At 40.8% G+C, this 18,113-nt stretch overlaps 1 protein-coding gene across 6 annotated transcripts in view; it reads left to right on the forward strand.

Moving 5' to 3' along the window:
• KANSL1 (KAT8 regulatory NSL complex subunit 1) overlaps positions 1-18,113 on the forward strand; it is a 182,143-nt gene that overhangs the window by 111,185 nt on the left and 52,845 nt on the right. For all 6 annotated transcript variants that reach the window (XM_017349250.3, XM_070060558.1, XM_002719458.5 and 3 more), the window contains one exon: positions 17,711-17,852. In XM_017349250.3, coding sequence (XP_017204739.3) covers positions 17,711-17,852 — 142 coding nt within the window. The remainder of the gene's footprint in view (positions 1-17,710; positions 17,853-18,113) is intronic.

Here is an 18,113-nt window from a genome sequence, read left to right on the forward strand (position 1 = left end):
GTGGGGACGTTTAGGGAGACATTTGAGCAAAAGAAATGGCAGGTGCAGAAGCCCCTGGAACAGAGCCTGCCTGCAGTATTCACAGCAAGCAAGCCAGTGGAAACTGAGGGAGGTGGGAGACAGGTGATAATAGTGGCTCTATTCTAAAGCAGAAAGCCAGTGCCTCCTTTGATCAGAGGAGTGGCATGACCTAGTTTGAAAAGACCACTGACTGCTGTAGTTAGAAGTGGAAAAATAAGTCCAAGGGTTGTCATAATACTTTAGAGAAGATGGTGGCCCGGGTCATGTGTGGTAGTGGTGGAGTTTGTGAGAAGTGATTCTCTGTTTACAAGAGTATGTCAGAAAGTTTGTTGAAAAAGGGAGCAAGTTTATTTTTGTATAAAAATTTTGAAATGGATGTATAGTGTTTTTATAGTACACATTTTCCATGACTGTTCTGAAGATTCCTGTGTTTAGAAGGGACTGGATGTATAGGTTGTGAAAGAGAAATGTTTTTTGGTCAGAGCAAGTGAATGGAAGGTGTTCTTTACTCCAGTGAGAAGATAGGGGAAAAAGTAGGTAAAAGTAGGTGGGAACAGAGGAAAGGTTGAATTGCATTTATATTGCCATGATAAAGATAGTGAGATGCTCAGATAGCATTCGCTCTTTGAATCTATCTCTGTTTTTGGTATATGTTATAGTAAACACATGTCTTTATACATTTGTCAAAACCCAGAACAGTGAACTGATGTAAATTACAGACTTCAGTTGCTAGTCAGTGTTAGCTCACTAAATCAGAGATACTGCCTCATGCTGTGCTGTCCTCTCTCTGCTCTCGGTCATTGACAAAGGTCTGCGTTTTCTTTCTTTCCATTTTCTTTCCTCAGATCTAAGTTCGTACAAATCAGATGTCTACAGTAGCCCTCTTTTCCATTTTGCTTAATTACCCTTCACTTTTGCATTCATTCCTTGAAGCAGATATGGTCCCTCTTCACAGCATCCTTAACATTTTTTGTCTTAGATGTTGCTAATATATTGCAACTCCATTAACTGATTTATAATAGTAAATAATATGTATAAGAAATAGCAGAACCATAGTGATGGTTTCAAAATGTGGCTGTTTGGTTCAGCCACACATTCCTGAGGTCTCTGTTGAGCTTTGTGGACCAGTTCCCTGTGAGCCCTTCAGAGAGTTATATCTAATAGGCTCATTGACCTTCCCATCATTACCTTTGTTGAGCTTGACCTTAGAGTCAATTAGGCACCATATTTTTTAAAAAAATTTTTTTATTTATTTGAGAGAGAGCGAGAATGAGACACAGAGAGACAAATAGAGTATGCACGTCCATCCACTGGTTCATTTCCCAGGTGCCCAAAAGCCAGGAATTCAATCTAAATCTTCCACATGGATGACAAGAATCCAACCACTTGAGCAATTAATTATCTACTGCCTCCCAGGGTGCACAACAGAAATTGGGAGTGAATCTGGAACTCAAACTCAGGCGCTTGATATAGGACATGAGCTTCTGAAGTGCCGTCTTACATGCTGTGCGATCATATTGTTTTGAATACAGGATCTTAGTGGCAGGGACTAATTTTTTTTTAATTTGGTGTATCTCCTATAGTTAAAGTCATACAATAGGCACTTAATACTCTTAGAGTAGAATATCCATGCTTTCAAGAATTCCAAAATTTTTCTATAAAATTTGTTGCTTTCAGCTAGCGTTGTGGCCCAGTGGGCTAAGCCACCGTTTACAGCACTGGCATCCCAAATGGGCACTGGTTCAAGTCCCGGTTGCTCCACTTCTGAGCCAGCTCCCTGCTAATGTGCCTGGAGAAGCAATGGAGAATTGCCCAAGTGCTTGGGCCCCTTGTACCCATGTGGGAGACCCAGATGAAGCTCCTGGCTCCTGGCTGTAGCCTGGCCCAGCCCTGGCCATTGCAGCCATTTGAGGATTGAACCAGCGGATGGAAGATTTCTTCTCTTTCTCTCTCTTGGTGTAATGCTGATTTTTGAATAAATGAATAAATCTTTTTTTAAAAAAATTGTTGCTTTTGGATTAGCAATTTTTAAAATTTTTCTTTCTGAAAGTGTATTATGGTAGAAACAATGGCACTATTGATTACCTATAACTTGTCTATAATTGAAAGTTGCTTTTTTGTGATGAGAGGTATAAAATGGTAACAGTGAAATCTGGGACTCAGATTCATTGTTAGGATATGAAACACTGGAGTGTTTGGATTTTTCTTTTTAATTACAATTTTTTAAATTCTACAAAAAAAACTTAAACATTTGAAAATGCAGGAAACCAAGCAGTAATCATTAGTAATCCTGTTTTCCAATAAACACTAACATTTTGGTAATTTTCCCTTGTCTTTTCCATAAGTTTTTTTTTAAAGATTTATTTTATTTATTTGAAAGAGCTACAGAGAGAGGTAGAGACAGAGAGAGAGGTCTTCCATCCGCTGGTTCATTCCCCAGATGGCCGCAACGGCTGGAGCTACACCCATCCGAAGCCAGGAGCCATTTCCAGGTCTTCCAGGCAGATGCAGGGGCCCAAGGACTTGGGCCATCTTCTACTACTTTCCCAGGCCATAGCAGAGCGCTGGATGGGAAGAAGAGCAGCCGGGACATGAACTGGCGTCCATATGGGATGCCAGTGCTTCAGGCCAGGGCTTTAACCTGCTGCACCACAGTGCTGGCCCCAAGGTCTCCCACATGGGTGGCAGGGCCATCTTCAGCTTCTTTTCCCAGGCCATTAGCAGGGAACTGGATCCAAAGTAGAGCAACTGGGACACGAACCAATATGCAAATGTTGAGTTTTTAATTATGGCAAGGGTAAATTTTAGCTAGAGTTTCCTTTTTTTTTTTTTTTAATTTTTTATTTGACAGAGTTAGTGAGACAGAGAGAAAGGTCCTCCTCTGTTGGTTCACCCCCAAATGGTTTACCCCCCAAATGGCCACCACAGCCGGCGCTGCGCCGGTCTGAAGCCAGGAGCCTGGTGCCTCCCCCCAGTCTCCCCTTCTTCCATGCGGGTGCAGGGGCCCAAACACTTGGGCCATCCTCCACTGCCTTCCCGGGCCGCAACAGAAAGCTGGACTGGAAGAGGAGCAACTGGGACCAGAACCTGGCGCCCAAATGGGATGCTGGCACTTCAAGGCAGAGGACCAACCAAGTGAGCCACAGCACCGGCTCCTTAGCTAGAGTTTCTAATTCAGTACTTTATTAACCACAATAGGTTATGTGCACTAGTACATGTATATATATGCCTTTGAGAAGTATAATCTCCAAGGCATTTTGATTCTTGGCGCAAACTTTATTCAGTATCCTCACAGTTCCAAACATTGGGCTATACCCTAGGTATGCAAAGATTAATAGACCTTGTCCTTCCCTCAGAGTTCACAATTGATCAAAGAAAGGGAAAGAAACATCATTTAATTATGTAATTAGAGTACAGTGTGGTCAGGGCTGTAAGAAATACAAGAGAAGTGGTGAGAGAACAGCAAAACAGCTGTATGTATTCCCAGAGCTTCCTGGTGAGTACCTGAAGTTTCTTACTATTTTCTCTACTTTATTTGGGTGCATAGGAAGTATTTTTTATATAGTACATAAAAATGTGTCACACAACTATACTTGTATAGTTTTTGCTTTGCTTTTAAAATATAGTATTCTTTGGAGAACATAGTACTAAGTCAAAGTTGATTATGCCATTTACTCTAAATGATACGCTTTCATCATAGGGAATTAAAAAAAAATCGGACCCCTTGCCTTCTTAGTAACATTCTGGCTGCTTTCCTGCTCTTGCCAGATTGGACTTCTGAATTGAGTCGGGGTGGGGAGTGTTAATTAGAGCTGTTCCATTGCTCTGTAGTACTGTTACCCTAAACATTCTCAAACATGACTCCTGGTGTATGTGTGCTAACGTTTTAGAGGAGTTAATACTGATGAATATACCATACAATGCTGGGTGGTAAAGGATGGAAATACTTGATTTGATAGGATAACAACTATTTCTGTTATTCATTGCAGGTTAACAAATCACTTTAAACTGAATTTTTTTCCCCCATAGATTCTATGGATAAAAGTTGAGATACAGATGAGATGGCTTTTCTGTGTTTTAGTATGTGGTGCCTCACCTGAGGAGATTTGGAGGCTAGGGTCTGAAACATTTGGGACTAGAGAGGCAATTCCAACTTTTTCGCCCACAAGTTGGGTATTTTGTTAGGCAGCCTGGATGACTTGACTCAGCTAGGACCCTTGTTTTAAGTTTGTATACATGGCTTCTTCAGCATGGCAGTCTTAGGGTTCTAAGATCTCTTACCTGGAGTTTCCATGTTCAGTGAACAAGGTAGAAGCTGCATGTTCATTTATATCCTTGGCTTGTGAAGTCACCTGTCTCTCTCTCACTGTCCACTCTGCCTGAAAAAAAAGGGGGGGGGAAGTTAGCATCACACTTCTAACCTGTATTCCTTCTTTCCTTCTCCCTTCCTGCTTCCCTCTACCCACTTGCCCATTTATTTATTTATTTATTTATTAGAATGTTATTTATTTATTTGAGAGGTAGAGTTACATATAGTGAGAGGGAGAGACAAGAGAAAGGTCTTCCATCTGCTGGTTCATTCCCCAAATGGCCGCAACGGCCGGAGCTGAGCCAGTGTGAAGCCAAGAGCTTCTTGCAGGTCTCCCACATACCACTCACCCCTTTTAAAGACTGATTTATGTACTTGAAAGGCAGAGTTACAGAATGGGTGAGAAGAGGCTGGCAAGTGAACTTCTGTTCTCTGGTTCTCTCCCCAAATAGCCAGCAAGGATTGGGACTGGGCCACTCTGAAGCCAGGAGCTGGAGCTTCCTCGGGGTCTCCCGTGTGGGTGGCAGGGGCCCAAGCACTTGGGCCTTCTTCAGCTGCTTTCCCAGACAAATTAGCAGGGACTGGATCTGAAGTGGAGCAGCCAGGACTCCAAGCAGTGCCCACAAAGGATGCCAGCATCATAGGCTGCGGCTTTGCCTACTGTGCCACAACGATCTCGCCTTCTCTTTTAATAAAAGTTCGAGTACCTGCTATTGGCCAGGTATTGTTCAAAGCTCTCAATGTGAATAAAGCATGAAAGTGAGCAAGTCAAAACTTCTGTCCTGGAGATGGTTTTAGTGTAGGAAACAGATAATAAGATAGGTAATTAAAAATACTTTTTCATGAAAGTTGTATTAATAAAGCCAGGAGGAGGGAAGGAAAGATGTATATATTGGGGGGAAGGGGAAGGGCTAGGATTTTAATGGAAAAGTTAAGGGAAAGTTTCTATGGAGTGACTTGAGGAAATGATGACAAAGTGAGAATGTCTGCCTTGGGGATAGCAAGTCAAAGGCCCTGTGGTTCAGCTGACTCAGATGTTCAGTGGAATGGAATGAGCCTGGAATGGAATAGGAGATAGGGTCAGAGAAGTAGCAGGTGCATGCTGGTGGTAGTGGGTACTACCTTTTGGGAGCCTCGTAGATGTTGTAAGTAAATGGGTTTTTACTCAGATTGGAAACAGCCAGACTAGATTTGGGGTAGAAAAGTAGTATTATCCCACTACCCTGTAACACAATACCAGTCTGGCTGCTACGTTCAGATTCATTGTTAGTTGATCCTTGCTGTTGATGCAAGATTCCCTGGATGTTTCTGGCAGTACTCCCCTTCATCCAGGAGAGGAATGAGTTTCTCTGGGCTACTTTTTATTACAGTCTTGGAAATTGGAAAATGCCAGGCTTGAGTTGCTCTCAGTTTGTTAGACACCTTGTCAACATGTTTTTCCTCTGTCCTGGGATCCCTACCTCAGTTTGCCTTCCACTTCCTACTTATCAGAGATTTTTGTTTTTGGGGTTTTTGTTGCTGTTACCCCTTGTAGGGTTTGTATTTATGTTTACAGCAGGGATGAAATGGGAGTGGGGCATCTATACCATCTTGCCTGGACCAGAATTTCTTGCTAACTAACCAACAAATTAATTTTTGGTTCAACTTCAATTTCCTGAAGTTTTATATTTTTGGTTCCTAAACCTCGATATCTGTAGAGTGGTATTTCTGAAAGTGTGGTCTTGCTTGCTTGTCTTCTGCCTAATGACTATCTGAAAAGTGTTTTATTAATGCAGATCCCTTGCCTCATGTTTCAGGAGGGCTTATTTTTACTTTATTTGAAAGGTAAGAGAAAGAAAGATCTTGTGTCTGCCTGGTTCACTCTCCAAATGTCTGCAATAGCTCAGGCTGGATCAGGCCAAAACCAAGAACTTGAACATCACCTGCTGTCTCCCAGAGGATCTGTTAGCAGGAAGCCACAGGGACTCAAACCAGGCTCTCTGATACAGGATGTGGGGGTCAGGTGACAACTTAATGACTGTGCCAAATATCCATCCCACCTTAAATCATTCGTAAAAGCAGGGGTGAATCTGACAGAAGACCTCTCTCTCTCTCTCTGCCTCTCCTCTGTCTGTGTAACTGACTTTCAAATAAATAAATAAATCTTAAAAAAAAAAAAGCAGGGGTGAGGGACCTTTTTGCTACCATGGGCCATTTGGATATTTATAGCATCATTCATAGGCCAGACAGAATTATTGACTTAAAAATTAGCCTGCCGTGTGGCCAGCCTTATGGTGTAGTGGGTACACCTACAATGTTGGCATCCCATATGGGTGCCAGTTTGAAACACAGCTGCTCTACTTCTGCTCCATCTCCCTACTAATGCACCTGGGAAAGCAGCAAAAGATGACCCAAGTGCTCGGACCTCTACCACCCATGTAGGAGTCCCAGACTTCTTGACTCCTGGCTTCTGCCTGGCCCAGCCCTGGCCATTATGGCCATCTGGGAAGTGAACCAGCGGATGGAAGATTACTCCTTCGCTCTGTGTAATTCTGACTTTCAAATAAATAAAGTATTTTTTTAAATTAGCTTGCTATGGATTCATTGAATTTATTTTAAAAAATTAACATTTATTTATTTATTTGAAAATCAGAGTTACACAAAGAGAAGGAGAGATAGAGTTCCTCCAGCTGCTGGTTCACTCCCCAAGCGGCTGCAGTGGCCAGGGTGGGCTAGGCCAAAGCCAGGACCCAGGAGCTTTTTCTGGATCTCTTACGTGGGTGCAAGGGTCCAAGCACTTGGGACATCTTTCACTGTTTTTCCCAGGCCATTAGCAGAGAGCTGGACCAGAAGTGGAGCAACTGGGAAATGAACTGGGGAAATATGGAATGCCAGCATCGCAGGAGGGAGGGAGGGAGGTCTTCCGTCTGCTGGTTTTAAAAGTTCAAAATCATAGGTAGGCTTTTGTGACGAGTACAGTCAGCAAAATCCATAGCTGTATTCTTTCCTACAAATTATGAGGAAGAAATAGAGGAGAGAAAAATCTATTAGAACCTTGAGATGCAGGACTGGTGTTGTGGCTTTGCAGGTTAACTAACTAACTGTTTGCAATGTCCACATCTGTATTGGGGTGCTAGCTTGAGTCTCAGTTGCTCTGCTTCCAATCCAGTTTCCTGGTAATGTGCCTGGGAATGCAGTAAATGATGGCCTGAGTACTTGGGTCCCTGCCACTCATGTGAGACACCGGGATGGAGTTCCTGGCTCCTGGCTTTGGGCTGATCCAGACTTGGCTATTGCTGCTGTTTGGGAAGTGAGCCTGTGCTTGGAAGATGAATCTCTGTGTCCCTCCCTCTCCCCTAGCCCTGTCACTCTTTCTGATTAAAAAACAAACAAACAAACAAAAAAAACCTTGATGTATTAACCTAATTGAAACATGACCATACAGGAGTCAAATAAGATTGACAAAACAACTGAAGTAATCCAGAAAAATTAACTAGTAAGTGGATATTTGACATTAAAGAATTACTTGTCGGGTTTTTAAATTATGACAGTATTTATGTATATGTTTTTGAGAGACCTTACTCTTTAGAGATAGATGCTGAAATCTTTACAGAGGTAATGATGGGATACTGTGGACTGATTTCAAAGTAGTCCGTGGTGGGTATGGGATAGATACTATAAATGAGGATAGGATAGGCCAAAAGTTCATTAATGGTTATGTGTGAGTTCATTATCCTTTGTCTTGTGTTGGAACTTAAGAAAGGTTTGAGATAAAAGAAGCAAGGGAAGGTCAGGACTGCTGGTGATGTTCAGGCCAACGTTGGTGGATTCTTCCCCTTGTCCACATGTTGCTGCTTCTTCCTAAGGCTCCACAATCCCCCTGGTGTCTTCTGCCCTTTGCCAGTTTGCCTGTCCAAGTCCTAATTTAGGCTTTAGTGCCCAGTTTAAAAGTTGTCCTAGATTTCCCACAAAAAACCTGATGTCATTGTTATGATTTCTTACCTTCCATTTAAACTTAACAAGCCACAATTCCTGTTTATTATTGTATCTTCAACTCCTAATATAATCCCTAGTAAGTAAAAATTGCTTAAACATTGTTAAGTGGCAGGAAGGAAGGGAGGGAGGGGATAGTTCATGACAGATTGAATGCCTGTTTTAAATAATCTACTAAAATACAGAAATGTATTTTAAAAGAAATAATGCTGCCATCTGTTGGTTCACTCCCTATATGTTGCACTGGTTGAAGCTAGGCCAGCCCAGAGTGGAACTGGCAGCTCAGTCTATGTCTTTCATGTGAGTAGCAGGAACCTGACTACTTGAGTCATGTCATTACTGCTGCCTCCAGGGTCTACATTAGCAGAAAGCTGGAATGAGGAGCTGTGGTAGCCAGGAGTCTTAGTCACTTCACCGTGGGACATGAGCATCCTAACTAGAGTCAAGGCTCAAAAATGCAAGTCTTTTTTCAGTTTCAGAGGTAATTTGGTTTAAAATGAAAGAATTAGACATTCAATTCCCAGAGCCAGCCTGGGGATGAATTTAAAATCAGTCTACTAACTAGTGACAGAAGAGAATTAAGTTATAATAAAGTTTGTGTTGTAAATTTTTTTTGATTTAGAGCTAAAATGAGATATTTAATACTAGACATTGATTCTTTTTCCTCCTGTACCTTATTCCCTTCATCTTTGTAAATTTGGTGAGTGATATCATTGAAGTTGTTGCTGATAATGTGAGGTTTATACTCATGGACTACTTTGGTTTTTACCTTTTACTTCTTTGAGATGGCAGTGGGGCTGGAGACTCAGGAAACTCACAATATGGCACATTGCTAGGGGAAACACCAGTGCTTCCTGAATTTCCTCTTGCAGATTTCTTTTCATCTCATCTTCCCATTTTTCTTTCCTCTTTGTACATTGTATGAAATAGAATTGAAATCCATTGTTATTATATTTATTAAATAGTTATTCTTATTTAATATACACATTGTACATGCCAGTGAGGATTACAGCATTTTAGGAACATGGTAACACTGTGAGGCAGATAATGCTGTTGTTTCCGGGTGTCAATTTACATGTCTACCATCTGGTAAATAAAAGTCAGGTCCTGGCTTGAACCTCTCTTCCTGCTCCTTCCCTTATTTGTTTCAAGCAGGTTTTGAGCTAGGTAGGGAGTTTGGGGTTTGGGGTTGATTCTTTGTTTCCCTTTTGACTTAATAATTTGAAGATTTCCTATTCCTGTCCCACAGTGACCCTAACCTCAGTCTGGATTCTGTGAACCTGGCGAGCTTTGTCTGTGGGTGGTTTTGGTCTCCAGGTTACTTGACTCTGTTGGTTTTATAAGTCATCTGAATCACCTGGAGATTACAGAATGTAAATCTCTGAGGTGTTCTCAGAGTGCTGCTTTCTCACTTGAAGTAGCACATTGGGGCCCCCGCTGTCAGTGGGCTGGGCCTCCGCATGCGGCCCTGGCATCCCCTATTGGCGCCAGTTCCTGTCCTGGCTTCTGCTTTTCCTATCCAGCACTCTGCTATGGCCTGGGAAAGCAGTGAAGATGGCCCAAGTCCTTGGGCCCCTCACCAGTGTCGTGGGAGACCCGGAAGAAGCTCCTGGCTTCAGATCTGCGCAGCTCCGGCCATTGCAGACATTTCAGGAGTGAACCAGTGGATGGAAGCCCTTTCTCTGTGTCTCTCCCTCTATCTGTGGTTTTACATCTCCAATAATAAATACATCTTTAAAAAAAAATGTAGCACATAACTCTTTGTCAGCAGTTTATCTATCAATTTTTGATTGTGCTTAGCACTGTGAAATTTTGTAACATGCTGTGAACAGCCTTTTACTTTGAGTTTGTTAATAAAACTTGTTGCATTAAAAGAAAAGAGCTGAAGATAATGCTGAAATAAATAAAAATGGAATTACCACCATTCAGATATTTCTGACATATTTATCATTGCTTTATGGGGTTTTACAAAAATTTCTACATCGGGGAAAAGAGATAATTCACTAGCCTTGTTCAACTGGATTTACATATAAATTTTCCATATTTGAGTGGAACTAGATGACTTAATTAGGGACAGCAGTAGGTAGATCAGGTGTTTATTATATTATATATCCATCTTTTTGGTGTTACTTTTAGATAAATCGATAGCTTTTGCTGTAGTTTGTGAGAAGAAGGAAATACTCACCTCTTCCATTTGGAGCGCAGTAGGTAGGCATGGAAGATGGAGTTGTTAAAGATTCATTTCAAAAGCAGAGCAGCAGAGAGGCTGACCTTTCATCTGCAGTTTTATTCTCTAAAGAACAGCAACAGCTGGTTCTGGGCCGGTCCAAAGTCAGGTATCAGAAACCCTATCTGAGTGAGTGGCAAAAACCCAAGAACTTACACCAGCCATCATATGTTGTCTCTAAGGATGTATTAACAAGAAACTGGGTTGGTGCTGGTGCTGTGGTGCAGCGGGTTAACACCCTGGCCTGAAGCGCCAGTATCCCATAAGGGTGCCAGTTCAGGACCCAGCTGCTCCACTTCCGATCCAGCTCTCTGCCATGGCCTGGGATAGCAGTGAAAGATGGTCCAAGTCTTGGGGTCCTTGCACCTGCCCGGGAGGACCCGGAAGAGGCTCGAGGCTCCTGGCTCCTGGCTTTGGATCAGCGCAGCTCTGGCCGTTGCAGCCAATCGGGGAGTAAACCATCGTATAGAAGATCGATCTCTCTCTCTCTCTCTCTCTCTCTCTCTTTCTTTCTGCCTCTCCTTTCCCTGTGTAACTCTGATTTTCAAATAAATAAATAAATCTTTTTTATAATTTATTTTTTTTTGACAGAGTTAGAGAGATAGAAAGGTCTTCCTTTCATTGGTTCACCCCCCCAAATGGCCGCCACGGCCAGAGATATGCCGATCTGAAGCCAGGAGCCAGGTGCTTCCTCCTGGTCTCCAACGCAGGTGCAGGCGCTCAAGCACTTGGGCCATCTTCCACTGCCCACCCGGGCCACAGCAGAGAGCTGGACTGGAAGAACAGCCAGGACTAGAACCCGGCACCCATAAGGGATGCTGGCGCCGCAGGCAGAAGATTAGCCAAGTGAGCCACAGCGCCAGCCCCAGATAAATAAATCTTAAAAAAAAAAAAAAAAAAAAAAAAAAAAAAAAAAAAAAGAAACTGGGTTGGAAGTGGAGTAGTCAGGATTTGATCCAAGGCATTTCACTGGGGCATGCTGGTGTTTAAAGCAGCTGTTTAACCCACTGCACCACAGTGCCTCCCCCAGCTTCTTTTCTTTTTTTTTTTTAAACCCAAATCAGTAGTGACTGGTTCTACATTAACTAATTAAACCATTACCTCTTGTATTACCCCAAAAAAGATTATATTATTGACACTTTTGATGATTCAGTGTATACTTTCTAATAAAATAAAAGGAGCTTGATTCCCATTTAAGAGGTTAAATCTCCTTTCAAAAAAAAAAAGTCCTTATGTTGATTTGTCTGTCCTAGTCATTTTTTTTAAAGATTTATTTATTTATTTGAAAGGCAGAGCTACAGAGAAAACAATATTCTGTCCGATGATTCACTCCCCTAATGGCCATATTGGTAAGTGCTGGGCCAGGCTGAATCCTGGAGCCTACATAGGTGGCAGGAGTGCAAGTACTTGGACCATCTGCTGCTGCTTTGCCAGGTGCATTAGCAGGCAGCGACTTAACCAGCTACACCACAATGCCAGAGAGAGAGAGGTCTTCCATCTGCTGGTTCACTCCCCAAATGGCCGCAGTGGCCAGAGCTGGGCCGTTCTGAAGCCAGGAGTCAGGAACTTCTTCAGGTCTCACACATGGGTGCAGGGGCCCAAGGACTTGGACCATCTTCTACTTCTTTCCCAGGCCATAGCTGGATCAGAAGTGGAGCAGCTGGCACCCATATAGGACACTTGGCACTGCGGCTACGCCAGTGCCTGCCTCCCCCCCCCCCCCATCTCCCTTGTTTAAGATTTACAACTAACCCTGTTTTTACAAAAAAAAAAAAAGTTTTCAAACATGAGTCGACATACCTAAAAATAGAAATGTATTTATATAACAAATATCTCTTACATAAACCAATATTGGCACATAGGCAGCAACTTAAAATTTACTAGTCATATAGTTTTACAACAGCAAATATTGGTATCCTATTTTATTGCATTTAACTAACTGAAAAAGCTATTCATAGTATAGAATTTTAAAGTATCATTCTGCTGCCTTAGTCTGTATTCTTTTTTTGAGTCTTTGTAACAGTAAGCATGCCCCTAATGCTAAATCAGTGCCTCCTGTTTTTGAGGCATAAATTATCATTGTAAGAAATCTGTATTTTGAATGTTAGGGAGCAACATCTACAGTTTACCTTGAATAAACTGTTGTTTTTATTTAGGGGGAAAAATGCAAAGTGTGGAGCTCTTATTTTTGCCATAATGTAGCATTCTGCTTTGCAGTGAGAGTATAGTAACATATTCACCACTGACCTCAGATTTTAACTCTGTGCTTCTTACTCTTTGCTCACAGCTTGGCTTTCTGCTCATACTGGTGGTATTTCAAACATAAGATATTTTGTGGACACTAGAGTTTTCCTTATAGTCAGTCAGAACTTGAGCAACGTTGTGGAATGAAAACGTGGCAATTATCTGTTGGAAATCACTTCCTGTTTTGAATCATCATGTAACAGATGTATTTTTAGAATGAAACCTGTTCATAAATTGAAGATTGCTGCTAGTAATCCCTTAGTGCTGCCTTTCTTTAATTAGTTTACTGACCTGTCTCCCAAAAGATATCAGGAAGATCAGTTGATATTGTTATTTAAAAGAATACATGAGGAATATTAGAACAAAAGGCCTTTTACTTTGTTGTTTTGACCTCAGGACCTGGGAAAAGGGATTTTCATTAACAACAGGAGAAAAAGATATTTGTGTGTCAAGATTCTTAGGAATTAAAAAAAATGTTTCAGGTAATTTTCTTACCCATTTTCACACAGATTTTTAAGTGTTCTACTTTCTTTTCCCCTTTCCCCCCTTAACGGTAAACACACAAGAAAAAAAAATTCCTCTAAATTCAGAGATAACAAATACGGTTCATATTCATTGCCAATTCAGAGTGCTTGGTGTTCCAGAACACTTAGGAGCTAAGTTCAGAATCACTGGGAGAGATTGCCAGGATTCGTCATCAACCAAGGTTGACTAAGGAGGAAGTAACATAAATTGGCCCAGAAGTGAACCTTAATTTCGCTTTGATTTTCATCTGTAATGTTTTGTTTCAGCTACTTACCTGTCAGTTTGTTAAAATTTTCTCTGAGTAAATATCATTAAGACCACGTTGTGTTACCATCTTCTTTGGCTTCTAGTTGCAGTCTTTCACAATACTTGCCTTCCTTTGTACGGCATTGTTTCCTTGGATACTCAGGATTTGAAAAGAAGCAGAAGAGTTGTATGTTTCCTTGAACATAAAACTGACAGGAAGGACTTTGAGTTTATTTGAGAAAGTTTATGTAGGGAAAATAGGATGATTGGCCTAGTGCTAAGAACAGCCGAGGAGGCTGTTGTACTGGACCAGGGGGTGATAGATGGGGACCTGGTATGGTGGCAGCTTGAGAAGGGAAAAGAGCTTGTAGAAACAAGAAATACAAGATAGGAAGATGGTGAGTGAGCCTTGAAGAATGAAAATGAAAATGAAAATTGGGAATAGGTATGACAGCTAATTAGCTTTGTCCCTTTCACAAAAGGCAGAGAAGGATTTTTATAGCTCAAGAATGTTCCCTTTGTTATTCTTGATCTGTTGAGGCCTCTTTCCTGAATTTAGGTTGGAATTAGACCTGCAGCTAGCACTAAAGGAGATAACTGTACTTAAAACTACCTTCTACTGATTATGACTCCATCAGGACTAAGGAAATGTAAACTGTCTTTTTACTAAAAGAAGATAAATAATTTGGTAATAATTTATCACAGTAGTTGAATTGAATGGCTTATGTTTGGACCATAAAATGTTCAAATACCATTGCTGTCCTTGGTCCTTATAATAATTCTGATCAATTTATTTCTAGCCCTATTGTGGTTGCATTTTCTTTTATTGACATTATATTGTACCTAATATTAAATGTTAACCAGTGTTGAAGCTTATGTATATGTATAGCACCAAGTATGTATATCCTCATAAGATAGGGGGATTAAGCATCATGTAACTGTTTCTTCTTTCTGGAAAAATATTTTGTAGATTTTGAAAGAATTTTTTAGTATTTATGCATTCAGTTATTTATTTGAAAGGCATAGGAAGAGAGAGAGAGAGGGAGATATCTGTCTGCTGGTTCACTTCCCAAATGTCCACAACAGCTAGGATGAAATAGACTGGAGCCAGGAACCAGGGGCTTCCATCCTAGACTCTCCCCGAGTGGCAGGAACCCAAACACTTGCGTAGGCCATTATCCACTGTTGTCCAATATATCTTAGCAGGGTTCTGGATCAGCAGCAAGGCAGGTGAGACTCCGGCCTTCTCTCCAGTATGGGGTGCCAGTGTTACAAGCTGTAGCTTAACCCACTGTGCCACAGAGCATCAACTACTAAAATACATTACAAGTAGAACTAAATAACAACTCTGCCAGAGGTAATGAATTTGTTGTAAATCAGTTACGGATATAATCATACATTCATTACTTATTTGTATTCTCAACAGTTCTGTTTGTTTATTTTTTTTAGTTTTCGTGTAGTCTTTACATTTAACAATGGATTTAATCATTTCAACGCAGTGATTGCATCGGTAAATAATTTTTAAAGATTTGATATATTTATTTGAAAGACAGGATTACAGAGAAAAGAGGGGAGAAATACTGAGATCTTCCATTCACTGGTTCACTCCCCAAATGGCTGCAATGACCATGGCTGTGCCAGGCCAAACCATGAGTCCAGAACTCCATCTGGGTCTCTTCTGTATGTAGCAGGGACCCAAGTACCTGGGCCATCTTCTACTGTCTTCCCAGGTACGTTAACAGGGAGCTGTCTCAGAAGTGGAGCAGGACTGAAACTGATGCTCTGATATAAGATGCCAGTGTCTCAGGCAGCAACTAAAGCAGCTGTACCATGATACCTGTCCTGGTAAACAGTATTTCATTAAAACCCCTTAATACATTTCTGTGTACGTGTAATGGTGCTTACTCTTAGCTGGTTTCTTTTTATATGTTTTCCCATGCAACTTTGACTTCTGAGATTTAATCATATTGATAGCATACAGTGTAAGTTAATGCTGTTTGCAAGTACATTAAAGAATAAATTATAGTTTATTTACCTGCTTTACCAAAACTAGATTGTAATTAATTTTTAGTTTATTACAAACTACTGCAATGAAGCCTGTTTTCTCAAGCACATGTATAGGTTATGTTCTCATGAACGGAATTTCATGATGCATGGGTTTACATTTTTCACCTAGCAAAATATTTCCAAATTACTCTTTAGAAGCATTGTTGTCCATTTTTACTGTTATGAGCAATGTATGAATTGCTGTTTTATATATGTGTGTGTGTGTCAGTCAACAACCTTTGGTTTTACCAGACTTTGAGTTTTTACAATCTGGGTTTGAAATGACACTATTTACCTAATAATATTTTAGCCAAATTCTAATGAGACTTGTAATATTTTTTTATATTTACTGGTCATTACAATTTCATGTGAATTTTCTAAGTGTGCTAAGATTATATTTTGGAGGGGAGTGGGTATTTGGTACAGTGTTTAAGATAACACGTAATTTCTGCATCCCTTATCAGAGTGCCTGATTTCAGTTCCAGGCTCTGGCTCCTGACTCCAGCATCCAGTTAATGTGTACCCTGGCAGGCAGCTTGTATTTGGATCCCTGCCACCAAAGAGACCTGGACTGAGTTCCTGGCTCACACCTTTGGCCTGACCCAGTCCCAGCTGTTGCAGGCACTTGGGGAATTGTCTAGGAGGCAGAAAAATCAATCATTCTTTCAAATAAGTAAAAATTAATTTTTAATAATTTTAAGTATTGTCATTTTAGATTTAAAAATTTCTTTTATATATTTTGATATTTAGTCTTTAGTTATGTGTTATAGATACCTTCTATAAACCAGTGACTTTGTTCATTAGATCTTTAATTTTGTTACGAAATTAGATGGTAACAGATCCTTCCCTCTTCCAAGTCCCAAAAATATCCTCCTGTTTTTTCAAGTTTGTTCAGATTTAACAATTTGAAAAGCCAAAATTATGGGTTACTATGTGAGGAAAGGAACTAATGTTACTTTTTCCATATAAAGAAATGGCCATTTCAATATCATTTATTGAATAGTTCAGTCTTTCCTCACTTATTTGAATGCTATGTCTTTCAACTGTCCAGTTCTCGGCTTTGAGGCTTTTTATTCTGTTGCTTTTGCTTTTTGTCATTTTTTGTTTTTGTTTTTTTTTAATTCATATTATATTTTAATATATTTTAATATAAGTTCACATTATACTTTACTTGGCAGAATTTCTCTGCCCTTGGTCCTTCTCCCCCTCCCCGTCATAGGAGCTTTTGGGCTTATTTCTTAGCTTCTGTTGAAAACTTTGTAGGAAACTCGATTGGAATTTGTTTGAATTTATGGATGTATGTAAGAATTGCTTTCCCAAAAAATGTGTCCTGCCTTTTGTTAGGATCTTTATGCCTATCAGGTTTTATTACTTTCTCTGTAAAGATTTTTATGTAGTATTAATTAGCTTTTTTGGTGTTATAAAGAGTTTTATTTTATTTTATTTTATTTATTTATTTATTTTTTTGACAGGCAGAGTGGACAGTGAGAGAGACAGACAGAGAGAAAGGTCTTCCTTTGCCTTTGGTTCACCCTCCAATGGCTGCCGCGGCTGGTGCGCTGCGGCCGGCACACCACGCTGATCTGTTGGCAGGAGCCAGGTACTTATCCTGGTCTCCCATGGGGTGCAGGGCCCAAGCACTTGGGCCATCCTCCACTGCACTCCCTGGCCACAGCAGAGAGCTGGCCTGGAAGAGGGGCAACCGGGACAGAATCCGGCGCCCCAACTGGGACTAGAACCCGGTGTGCCGGTGCCGCTAGGCGGAGGATTAACCTAGTGAGCGTGGTGCCGGCCTCAGATTTATTCTTATGTGCCTTATTTTAATGAAGAAAATACTTGTAGTTCCTGAGAAATTAGAGCAGTTTCAGAGAAATAGTGTTTCACAATATTCAGAGAAATGGTGTTCCGGATACCAGAAGCCAGTTCTACTTGGTTAATTTGGAAGTATCTATTCACTTTTATCCGTGTGCATTGTGTGTATTGGTCTTGGGTTTTTCTTGACACTAGAGTTAGCCTGCATAAGGGCCTCTAGAAGTTAACACTCACCGACCTCACCCCTTGTCTCATTTGGTGCAGATGTTATGCTACTCTTGGATTTCACTCGGTTTGTTTCCTTTTAGGAGACGAAGGTCAGAATGGAGATGGGCTGCAGACCGTGCAGCTATTGTCAGTCGCTGGAACTGGCTTCAGGCTCATGTTTCCGACTTGGAATATCGAATTCGGCAGCAAACAGATATTTACAAACAGATACGTGCTAATAAGGTAAGCAATAAGTATCTGGTGTTTTTCAACCCAGCTAAAAACTACCATTATCCCTTTTCTCCTATCTTTTTCTACTCCTTCAATAACTCTTTTACTTTGTCAAGGTAAGTGGTTTAATGATATGATTCGGTGGTTTAATTTATTTAAGAGCCTAATGTTGCTTAGTATAGTACAGAAAACACTGTTACAATATGTTTAATGGAACACATGTTTCTAACAAAACATATGAACATCTGGGCTAACAGGAAACAAAGCCATTGA

This window comes from Oryctolagus cuniculus, chromosome 17 (assembly GCF_964237555.1).
Source record: "Oryctolagus cuniculus chromosome 17, mOryCun1.1, whole genome shotgun sequence".
In the NCBI taxonomy this organism is placed as follows: Eukaryota; Metazoa; Chordata; class Mammalia; order Lagomorpha; family Leporidae; genus Oryctolagus; species Oryctolagus cuniculus.